Source organism: Tubulanus polymorphus, chromosome 6, assembly GCF_964204645.1.
Source record: "Tubulanus polymorphus chromosome 6, tnTubPoly1.2, whole genome shotgun sequence".
NCBI lineage: Eukaryota > Metazoa > Nemertea > Palaeonemertea > Tubulaniformes > Tubulanidae > Tubulanus > Tubulanus polymorphus.
Genome location: NC_134030.1, coordinates 10,645,977 through 10,658,188, shown reverse-complemented (window position 1 = coordinate 10,658,188; position 12,212 = coordinate 10,645,977). Strand labels below are relative to the sequence as shown.

Below are 12,212 nucleotides of genomic sequence, written 5' to 3'. Positions count from 1 at the left end.
CTTCCAGAGATACGCGCGCACGGGTTTCATCCTTCCATGATTGCGGAATCACGGAGCTTCACCCTGTCGATTTTTTGCAGGATCGTTCCTCTCCGTTTATCATAGTCTCTAGTTACTTCATGCCCAATCATTGTGTCATTTTTTCCTGAATAAATTTGAATTGAATTACACGTATCAGCAGCGGTTTAACGCCTCCACAACGCGCTATTACAACGCAGCCTCCTGGACCACGGCCCATGACTCTACTGGCGGATCCAGGGGCTCACGGACTGCCCCCTTTTTCGGCCGAGTGACCTTGGAATTTTCTCCCCGGGACTTTCGTATAGAAAAGCGTGAAATTGTGACAATATTTCATCCCTAATTCCAACCAGGCAACTGCTCAGAATGCGCTAAAAATGCGCCTAAATTTCAAAATATTCTGGGGAGAACCTCCAGAACCCCATTTTGGCGCTCCGTCATTTAGAGCCACAAACGCGTGTAAGTAGTGACCCAATAATCCACATGCGCCTCGTTTCCCAAAAGCTAGATCCACCTCTGGTCTCAGCTAAACCCTCGCTTGAACGACCAGGGCGAGCCAACGCAAGAAAATAGCGATAAAAAATCATCTGCATTCGATAAAACTGTACTCGCTCACCCTTAGCTGTGTATATTGATATATGTACGTCGATTTCCGATTTCCCAATCAAATCCCGTGTTTCAACTTCCGGCAGGTGTTGTGGGTTTGTTAAGACACAAAATGGACATGAATATATAAAGTCAAATCGGTCAATCAAGTAAATACCGGGGAAAGTCGTGCCTACTTCAAAAAGAATTTTGTTCAACAATTCATACACCGCATTATTGAATTTTATTGCTTTATTGTAGCCAACTAGTTTAACAAGGGAACATTTTCAATACAATTTTTACCAAGAAAATACCAATACGAAGGACATGAATGTATAGAAAATTAGATCAATTGATTATCAGAATCGGAAATTAGGTACGTATCTTATAGTTGCGCAAAAATTGAGGAAGACGATGCCATTCTCCCTGCAAATATCAACGAACTTGTTTTATAAAAAGATCAGAGCAAACATAGCAAATTTAAACACGTTTCTTGCATTGTATTTACGTCTTTTCTACGCTTGTTTTACGAAGTCTTCTTCGAGGTCATCGTCTTCATCAATAATGTCACCGTCTCCATCAATCATGTCATCGTCGCCGTCAAAATCGTCGTCGTCGTCTCCGGCTTCAGAATCCGGTACGTCATCTTCTACTTGATCGAGAGTTTGGGCGCTAGTGATCGAAGCTATTGTGAAGAACAATGCAATTCTTGTATGAATCTGATTTCGTAGGGCTAGTCGGGCTACATTAAATGCGACGTACAGTAGATACCAAATCAGATACTGGTTTACATGTGAGCTATTTTTAAGGAAAAGTGAAAAATCTCATAATTTTAGCAATGAAAATACACCATTCACGAAGTTCTGCTCTGTTTTTGGTTTGTTATAATAACTTATGTTTGAAAAGGTTGGGGTTCGTATAGAATCTGCTGTCTAGATATAATTCCCTGCTATCATTTAAATATGTACGGTTGAAAAGACAATACATGTAAATACATCGAGACGAGTAGTAATTTAAAAGGTTAACTAGTTTATTTGACGCACGAGCTTCCGCTACTAGTATATTATTAGCTTCATCAGTTGAGTCAAGTCAGTGGCAGAAACAACACTATGGCGCATTTGAAGATTCGTAGAGGAGCCGTGTCAGCCTGGTAGAGATATACACCCAGACGAAAAGTATTCTATAACTAGTCATTTTGTATATTGTTTTCTTCACTCATATTGTCTAAATTGTAGACCTTAAGTTTGTCAAATAAACTGTAAACTATAAACTGTTTATTTGACGCAAGAGCCAGTTAAGTAACCTACTTTAAAAAAGTAAATTACAACTCGTTTCGTTGTATTTATTCTACGCCCGGTTAGCACGGCTCCTCTACGAACTTTCTCATACATATGTGTGTAATTAGGCTCTAGAAATTCATTTTCATAGGCATTTTTCTATTACTTGGAGCATGGATACGCCTTCCAGATTTCTGCAAAAATCATCAAATCAAAGAAACCTTTTTAGTATGCCTTCATGTTTCCATCACAATATTTCAACGTGATTTGCAAAAAAAAACTAGTTTCTTCACTTCTCCCATCATTTAAACCAAATTCTTTTGAACAATTGCCACTCCTTTTATATTTCTTCTGCAGGCCTTCCGACGGTTTATTTGGAAATACTGAACTTATGAAAAACAGATCATTTTCATTTTTTTCCTGTTCCTTCTATTTTGAAACGCCTACTTAATCTTGTTTTTATTCTTTATTGTTTTCCATTCACCAATTTTTCTGAGAAAAATCCGTGCTCCGAGTAATTAGAAAAAGACCGAATGAATGATTTCGCTCTAATGGAAACATTCCCAGCACGATGTGCGATGTGCCTAGCTAAAAGGGAATATATTATTGGGCAGCCTTGACTCAAGAACGCCCCTCTACATAGCGGTCATATAAGTATGCAACCTCAGCTTGGGTGTTTTAAGATGATGAGATCTGAAAATTCTAATCTCCTGACCAAAGTTTCTAAATCAATTTGTAATTTGATGGAAGTTTTACATTCTAGTTATTCATTTGATTCATTATTTTTCTTCTCAATGTAAATAAGTAGATTTTCCAAAACTGATGTGCAATGTATATGTTATACTAGTAATATGTTTTTGTGATAATGTTCATCTTTTCAATTAGGTTAAAACTTGAAATTTAAGTAGAAAACTGACTGAAAAATGATAGAAAATTAATCATTTGTCTGTTCTTTTTTCTAAAATTTTGTAAAAATGTTTATATTCGATTCTACATACCCAGTATTAGTAGCCCGAACAGCATAAGCAACACCACGAATTTATTCATGAGTGAATCTATATAGTTTATCTATACTTGGTCGAACGAACAGAGCAGCTGATGAATGTGCGATTCACCAACGAGATCGTATGAATATATATATATTCGCTCGCTCTTCCACTGGAATCTCTTCACATCTTTTCAGAAATCGTTTGAAAATCGTGTCAAGCGTAGCTGGACGCGGTGCAAATAAATCCGCTTGAGTTCTCATTTCAAATCCGATTTCATGCTCGAAACATTAGTTTATCGTCTTGATGACTCGAACTGTAGCTCTTGTGACGCAGATGTTGCTGAATGAAGAGTTCATGCGAAAATCTATCGCAAACGCTTGTGATACCGGTACGGATTTATCCAAAAGCGATCCCAGGGGTTTGAGATATTAGTATTCGATTCATATTCAAATCAGTTAGACCCTTCAAATAAGCGCATTAACGTTGTTTTAACACGTGGAGAAAAAAGGAAATCATAATATATGTCTGCCGTTTCGAAGCATATAGCACGTATCCATGGGTTCCTCAGATTAAATTTGGTGGACGAAAACGGGTCAATTTAGTTCATTCAAAGATTCGGGATATAAATGCGTAACGACATGGCGTAACAATACACTTGATTTATTTATCACCCTTTATGCGGACGACACGGTCATTCTTGCTGAAGATGATAAATCTCTCCAGTTAGATTTAGACACACTTTTTGAATATTGCACAGACAACGGCTTCACGGTGAATGTTGATAAAACGAAACAGTCTTCGCTCGAAGTAAAAGTAGGATTAATCAGGTTATTAGAGATAGTTGAGGATTATGTGTATCTCGGTGTAAAATTTAACTGGAAAGGGGGCTTCGTTAAAGCAAAAACATTTTTCGATTCTTTGTCGTTGCGGGCGATCGCATTTTACTTTTTGATTTCGGGTGGCATTTGACCTTCTTGAGAAACTAGGTGCGGTCCAATGGCGTATGACACTGACGTCTGCGCGATGGGCGGAAATATGACTGTACATATAATCAATAGCGATATACTGTCACTCATTCGTACCTAGTTTATTCCGATACAAACCAATGAGTGAGAAAGGGTGAAGTAATAAAAGTACGCGACTAAATCATCGATCGGGCGATTTTATTTTCTATGACAAAATGCCAGACAAAATCGATGAAATTTCGAAAAGCAGTATACGTAGGACAGTCTTAGGCGACACGACGGCTATATGAAATATATCGAAGAATAAGAATATATACTTCAGTTGTTATATAGATTGAAAATAGTTCAGGGTATAGCGTCAGAGTAAACTCACCAGGTTTAGGTTTGCATTTACAAAGTGGACAGCCATCGTCGCCCATTACTTTTCCAAATTCACATGACATACTACATTCTTTACAAACTAGAAATTGTATAAGATATGATTTGAGTTAACTTTTCATTGTTGTGTCATAAAATGTATTTAGTTGTTCGAGTTTTTCTTAAAACGATATCTCAATACTTGGATGTCACAGCAGGACGAGATTGCATGCGTCACAAGTCGGACAAACAACATCCTCGACAATCTATCTAGTTTAAATACCGCAATATATTCACCATTAACCTTACCGGGTTTAGGTTTGCATTTACAAAGTGGACAGCCATCGTCGCCCATTACTTTTCCAAATTCACAGGACATTTTACATTCTTTACAAACTAGAAATTGTATGTGATACAATCTGAATTTACGGACAAGCATTGTGACTAACAAACAAGAGCGAATTGAAAAAGTTCCATTCGCTTTTATTACTTTTCTTTCTTACCTGACTGAAATTCTTCCTCAAAATCGACGACTTCTTCGACAAGAGGATTCTCAATGCCTGATTCGGAATCGTCTTGAAATAAAAGAAAAACGATTTTTCTATCGATCTTTTCTCAATGTTGTTTCATTCAATGTGTTTAGCAGTTTCAAAGTTTTCACAGTTTGTCTTAAAACAATATCGATACACGTGTGTCACAACGGGATGATGTTGTACACATCACAAGTCACACGACCATCAACCTCGCCAATAACAGGTCCAAATTTACAACCTATCTTAAAGTCTTTACTAACTAGAAATCATGTAAGATATAACCTGAACTTAGTTCTGCAATTGCATAAGATATGATTTGAATTTACGGAAAAGCATTGTGACTAACAAGCAAGCGCGAAAATTCTGCGGGATAGTGTAATGAAAATATATCTCAAAATTTCGACTTATTGGCCTATTAGTCTAAATGGGGCAATATTCACCTTAAAAAACAAACATCACATCGTCTCATAGGTCAGGGTGTTGCGTCACAAAGTAAACTTACCAGCTTACCAGGGAGAGGCTTAAGTATTAATTTTATACTGTAAAATTGTTCTTTCGTTAATAAAGCTACTTATAACAAAACCAGGGAGAGGCGCAGTGGCCGAGTGGCTTAAGCCGCCGATCACTGGTTTCAGCTAAGCATACATCGACAAAGCGACTGGAGACAACTAGTTGCTGATGAGCGAGTACCCCGCTCACAGCGAAAATCTAATGAAAACCAGCAACTACGTGACTCATGCCGGCCGCTAGGTCCATAGCGCACACATCGACAGCAACTGAGATGTGTTAGCTAGCAAATATTCTAGAAGGCATCTCGAGTCACGCAACAAATTGCTTTGTTTTAGTCAGTTGCAACCACGCGTTTTTGATTATGGAGCGCCCACATCGACGGATATGACAGTAACTGAGTACAACTAGTTGCTCAAAAGTAGAACATAGCAACTGGCTGGAATTGGAGATAGATGGACGCTAAAGCCCAACGCACACGGCACCGAAAAAACGTTTTTTCCTCGTGAAAAAACGTTTTCGATGTTTTTTGTTATGTCGTGTGCGGGGGAGGCAAAACAAAACGCCGAACTTAAAATCGTTTTTCACAAGCAAAAAACGTTTTCTGAAAAACGTTTTCTGTTTCGGCGAAGCAAATGTTTTGCCGTGTGCGTTGGGCTTTTATCGTTTGCGGGCGAAACGTTTTGCGAAAAACGTTTTCTGAAAAACGTGTTTTCTGTTTCGGCGAAACAGATTTTTTGCCGTGTGCATTGGGCTTTAGCAGTCGTCAGCTTGCTCACATCGACACGTTAGAGCAACACTGATTGTAACCAGCCAGTTGCTCTCATGCGCCGAAAACTGCCCGGCATTGTCTCCTCCAATCACAGTGTCGATGTAGGCTGGCGACAGAGTTTCTTGGGCAAAGGTTCTTCTCTAGTCTCTCCCCCATCGGGAAAAAGAAACATCGAACCCGCTTATAATGCCCTGCGTGGCGCTTAGTGGGTTGAGGGTGTTTAAAAGAAAAAAAAACTTACCAGGGTTAGGTTTGCATTGACAAAGTGGACAGCCATCGTTGCCCATTACTTTTCCAAATTCACATGACATACTACATTCTTTACAACCTAGAAATTGTATGCGATACAATCTGAATTTACGGACAAGCATTGTGACTAACAAGCAAGAGCGCATTAAAAAAGTTCCATTCGCTTTTATTTCCGTTCTTCCTTACCTGACTGAAATTCTTCCTCGAAATCGACGACTTCTTCGACAAGAGGATTCTCAATGCCTGATTCGGAATCGTCTTGAAATTAAAGAAAAACGATTTTTATATCGATCTTTTCTCAGTGTTGTTTCATAAAATGTGTTTAGCAGTTTCAAAGTTTTCACAGTTTGTCTTAAAACAATATCGATACACGTGTGTCACAACGGGATGATGTTGTACGCATCACAAGTCACACAACCATCAACCTCACCAATAACAGGTCCAAATTTACAACCTATCTTAAAGTCTTTACTAACTAGAAATCATATAAGGTATAACCTTTCACAATACATTTTACATTCTTTACAATCTAGAAATTGTATAAGATATAATTTGAATTTACGGAAAAGCAAATTGAAAAAGTTCATACTCGCTTTTGTTTGTCTAACCTGACTGAAATTCTCCCTCAAAATCGACGACTTCTTCGACAAGAGGATTCTCAATGCCTGATTCGGGATCGCGATTTTTCGATCTTTTTCAACGTTGTTGATAGTAATTTGTGTCAAGTGTATATAGTAATTTAAAAGTTTTCCCAGTTTTACTTAAAACAATATCAATACAAATATGTATGTCACCGCAGGACGAGGTCGTATTCATCACGAGTCGGAACCCATTATTCTCGACGATAACTGGTCCAAATTTACAACCTATCGTACGGTCTTTACCAATCAGAAATTATGTAGGATATAACCTGAATTTCTGTTGCGCGTACGAGTCGGCTTTGATCCCAAAGAAAATCCAACAAAACATAAATTCATTTAACGAAAATATATATCTCAATATTTCGCCTTAAACTGAAAAATATCTCGAATTTTTGCATAGGCCTATTACTTTAAAAGCCGAAATGAATTCTCCATAGAAACAAACATTTCATCGTTTCATATGTAAGAGTATAGCGTCAGAGAGTAAATTTACCAGGGTTAGGTTTGCATTTACAAAGTGGACAGCCATCGTCGCCCATTACTTTTCCAAATTCACACGACATACTACATTCTTTACAAGCTAGAAACGGTTTGAGGTATAATTTGAATTTACAAAAAAGTCTTGGTGACTAACAAGCAAGTGCAAAATTACGAAATTTCAACGGGATAGTGTAATTTATAGATATATCTCAAAATTTCGACTTATAGGTCTTTACTTAAAATACCGCAATATATTCAGCATAAAAACAAACATTTCATCGTCTCATAGGTCAGGATATAGCGCAACAGAGTATACTTACCAGGTTTAGGTTTGCATTGACAAAGTGGACAGCCATCATCGCCAATTACTTTTCCAAATTCACACGACATGCTACATTCTTTACAATCTAGAAATTGAATTTTCGGAAAAGCATTGTGACTATATGCAAAGATATTCTCGATATCGACGTGCAAAAAAATCTCGAAAATTTGAAAGTAGTTGTACGGAGATGGGTAATTCCATAACTGCTTTTAAGATGGGTGTCTATATAAACATCTGGAAATATACTGATGTATCCATTTTTTTGTGCGGTTAGGGTTCTCTCGTTGACAAGTATTTCGTATAGAAACAAGAAGAATTTGAATACTTACCTGGTATTTCCGCAATCGTATTCGGATTAGGATCAACCGCGTAGATATCCGGTTCAAAAGCGACAGCAGCTGCAGCTGTTAGTAGAAAAAATATTTGAAATAGATAGGAAGCACGCGTAATTGTTTTTAAACGCGTCGGTGAATTTTGAGCACAATTGGTACAACAAGCTGCTCAAAAGTGGAACATGGGCAAGTGGCGACGGAGTTTCTTGGGCAAAGGTTCTTCTCTAGTCTCTCCCCCATCGGGAAAAGGAAACATCGAACCCGCTTATAATGCCCTGTGTGGCGCTTAGCGGGTTGAGGGTGTTTAAAAGAAAATAAAAACTTACCAGGGTTAGGTTTGCATTGACAAAGTGGACAGCCATCGTTGCCCATTACTTTTCCAAATTCACATGACATACTACATTCTTTACAACCTAGAAATTGTATGTGATACAATCTGAATTTACGGACAAGCATCGTGACTAACAAGCAAGAACGAAGTGAAAAAGTTCCTTTTGCTTTTATTCCCGTTCTTTCTTACCTGACTGAAATTCTTCCTCGAAATCGACGACTTCTTCGACAAGGGGATTCTCAATGCCTGATTCGGAATCGTCTTGAAATAAAAGAAAAACGATTTTTCTATCGATCTTTTCCCAATGTTGTTTCCTAAAATGTGTTAAGCAGTTTCAAAGTTTTCACAGTTTGTCTTAAAACAATATCGATACATGTATGTCACAACGGGATGATGTTGTACGCATCACAAGTCACACAACAATCAACCTCGCCAATAACAGGTCCAAATTTACAATCTATCTTAAAGTTTTTACTAACTAGATATCATGTAAGATATAACCTGAACTTAGTTCTGCATTTACAAAGAGGACAGCCATCACACCAGTTACTATTATCATATTCACTGAAAATAAAAACGTCTTCGTCGTCTCATAGTTCAGGGTATGGCGTCAGAGAGTAAACTTACCAGGTTTAGGTTTGCATTGACAAAGTGGACAGCCATCGTCGGCCATTACTTTTCCAAATTCACAGTACATTTTACATTCATTACAATCTAGAAATTGTATAAGATATAATTTGAATTTACATAAAAGCAAATTGAAAAAGTTCATATTCGCTTTTGTTTGTCTAACCTGACTGAAATTCTCCCTCAAAATCGACGACTTCTTCGACAAGAGGATTCTCAATGCCTGATTCGGGATCGCGATTTTTCTATCGATCTTTTTCAACGTTGCTTTATAAAGTGTATTTAGCAATTTAAAAGTTTTCCCAGTTTTACTTAAAACAATATCAATACAAATATGTATGTCACCGCATGTCTCCCGCATTTCATCGTTTCATATGTAAGAGTATAGCGTCAGAGAGTAAACTTACCAGGGTTAGGTTTGCATTTACAAAGTGGACAGCCATCGTCGCCCATTACTTTTCCAAATTCACACGACATACTACATTCTTTACAAGCTAGAAACGGTTTGAGATATAATTTGAATTTACAAAAAAGTCTTGGTGACTAACAAGCAAGTGCAAAATTCCGAAATTTCAACGGGATAGTGTAATTTATAGATATATCTCAAAATTTCGACTTATAGGTTTTTACTTAAAATACCGCAATATATTCAGCATAAAAACAAACATTTCATCGTCTCATAGGTCAGGATATAGCGCAACAGAGTATACTTACCAGGTTTAGGTTTGCATTGACAAAGTGGACAGCCATCATCGCCAATTACTTTTCCAAATTCACACGACATGCTACATTCTTTACAATCTAGAAATTGAATTTTCGGAAAAGCATTGTGACTATATGCAAAGATATTCTCGATATCGACGTGCAAAAAAATCTCGAAAATTTGAAAGTAGTTGTACGGAGATGGGTAATTCCATAACTGCTTTTAAGATGGGTGTCTATATAAACATCTGGAAATATACTGATGTATCCATTTTTTGTGCGGTGAGAGTTCTCTCGTTGACAAGTATTTCGTATAGAAACAAGAAGAATTTGAATACTTACCTGGTATTTCCGCAATCGTATTCGGATTAGGATCAACCGCGTAGATATCCGGTTCAAAAGCGACAGCAGCTGCAGCTGTTAGTAGAAAAAATACTTGAAATAGATATGAAGCACGCGTAATTGTTTTTAAACGCGTCGGTGGATTTTGAGCGGTCAGGACAGGAACGTGTTTCTGGGAATTTTACCTGCGGACCTTTCTTCACGATGGACAGATTTTCCAGAAATGACCGAAGCTGTACCGAAAAAAAAATCAAACGGAGTTACATAAATGCGTATTTCGAATCATTACTAAACAGTTTCTTGTTGAATTAAAATGCTATCATCATTCTCCAATAATTTTCTAATAGGGAGTTATTTGCCCACACTACTGTGGCAATCGAGGATTCCACTTATGGCAGGTGAGGATTCACCGGGTTCGCTAGTAGTAACTCGGTCTTCCGTGTTCGATTTCTTCTGCATTTTAGTTAAGGTTGAATGAAATTTTCTCTCGAATAAATCAATTGATAATGAAAGCTATACCAAACACTAAGTATAGAAGTGAATTCGAAGTATATTTGGTGGGGGCTGAGATATTATGTGGATTCGGGAGCCGAACAATTCACGTCAAAGTTCAATGAGAATGAACTAATCTTGACAACGTATGATCGAGTGCTAATCATGTTATTTGCCGGAATAAACAGGTGTTGCAGCCCCCAATACCTTTCTTCGTTACGGCGTCAACCTCTACATAACTGGCATCTCAAAGGAGATGATCACGATTCTAGGGAAGCGTCCTGAGGATATGATTAATCCTTTTATTTCACGCTGATTGAAAAATCATAGATCATAAAAAAATCCGATTTTTTATTAAATGTTATGTTTTTCTCGACCGGCGGTGATTTGATTTGATTTGATTTTTTTCACGGAATTTAATCATTTTTTAATTCTATTTTTTTCGACCGGTGGCGATTCAATTGCGACTTTTTATCACGGAGTTAATCATTATCGGAGATAATCATTTTTCATTCAATTTTATCTTTTATAGGCCGGCGGTGATTTAATTCCGACTTTAGATAAAAAATGGTTTAATTTCGTGAAAAAGTCGGAATTAAATCAACGCCGTTTGAAAAAAGATAAAATCTAAAAAGAATGATTTAATTCCGTGAAAAAGTCGGGATTAAATCAACGCCGTTTGAAAAAAGATAAAATCTAAAAAGAATGATTTAATTCCGTGAAAAAAGTCGGAATTAAATCAACGTCGGTTGAAAAAAACATAACATTTAATAAAAAGTCGAATTTTTATTCAATTTTATGATTTTTAATCGGCAAAAAAATAAAATATTAATTATGTCCCCCTGGACGCTTCCGTACGATTCGGAAATTTGATACATTTCTGTCCTAGTGTGTATACATCCTAGTGTGTATACATACCCAATGCAAGAAACGATAACATCAGAACCAACTTATCCATGGTGATCAGTGCAAGTTAACTACGTATACCATCAAGTAACCGCGTAGGTATATTTGGATGGATTCACCGTTGGATATATATCGCAAACGAACACGGATTAAGTCTCATATCGTACCTCTTCATAATTTTACCAATACCGTTTTAAGCTAAGCACACGTAAAAGTGGCGTGATCACATACATCCCTCTCGGGATGCTATTCTTCTGTGAAAACTAGTAGCAATTATGCGATTATTTCGGCATAATTCCAATCTGTGAAACACTGAGTTCTATGGTGAAACCACTCAATCACCCCCAAACCGTACGACACTTATGAAACAGGTGGCGTTGTCGTAATCGGGTTTGCGCGGCGGAGGGCTCTTGTAGACGATAGAAATGCCTAAAATATTGTATCATACATGTACGTGCTTCAAACCAGAAATATTTCATAATGTGTAGATGTGTTATAACCTAATGGCGCGCAGTACTGAAAACACCATTCCCAATAAAAGAACGGGTTTAGTGAGTTTTTGTTAATACGTCCCGTATTCGAAAACCAAAATTATTTGTGCCAAAACGATAAACCATTTTACTGTGTTGCCAGCCGCCATTTTGTACGGGTACTTTTGTCCTGCGTTGGTTCATTTTTAAACCTTTATCAAAAACTATTTATGATGCGTGTTTGATCATATTCCATTGGTTATTCGGTGAATTCTGACGACATTGTGGCACCGTTTTAACCTCATGAATTTTTCA

At 37.4% G+C, this 12,212-nt stretch overlaps 1 protein-coding gene across 1 annotated transcript; it reads right to left on the bottom strand.

Moving 5' to 3' along the window:
* Positions 1-1,118: 1,118 nt before the first annotated feature.
* On the bottom strand, positions 1,119-10,488 carry LOC141907732 (uncharacterized). Its single transcript, XM_074797471.1, has 16 exons — positions 10,440-10,488; positions 10,030-10,104; positions 9,700-9,786; positions 9,393-9,479; positions 8,986-9,072; positions 8,548-8,619; positions 8,354-8,440; positions 8,025-8,099; positions 7,694-7,780; positions 6,439-6,510; positions 6,245-6,331; positions 4,695-4,766; positions 4,501-4,587; positions 4,208-4,294; positions 4,054-4,116; positions 1,119-1,288 (listed from the first exon to the last, which is right to left on the bottom strand). Exons 1-16 carry the CDS (start codon positions 10,486-10,488, stop codon positions 1,119-1,121), a joined length of 1,344 nt encoding a protein of 447 aa, XP_074653572.1.
* Between the last annotated feature and the right edge of the window lie 1,724 nt (positions 10,489-12,212).

Bases quoted from the DNA above. Each gene is read 5' to 3' on its own strand.
- LOC141907732 (XM_074797471.1), bottom strand. From the start codon at position 10,488: ATGCAGAAGAAATCGAACACGGAAGACCGAGTTACTACTAGCGAACCC. The intron at 8,441-8,547 runs GTAAGAAAGAAC...TACAATTTCTAG, and splicing joins CGAGGAAGAATTTCAGTCAG to GTTGTAAAGAATGTAGTATG. The intron at 1,289-4,053 runs GCATTTTGTCAT...TCTTCACAATAG, and splicing joins AATTTCATCGATTTTGTCTG to CTTCGATCACTAGCGCCCAA.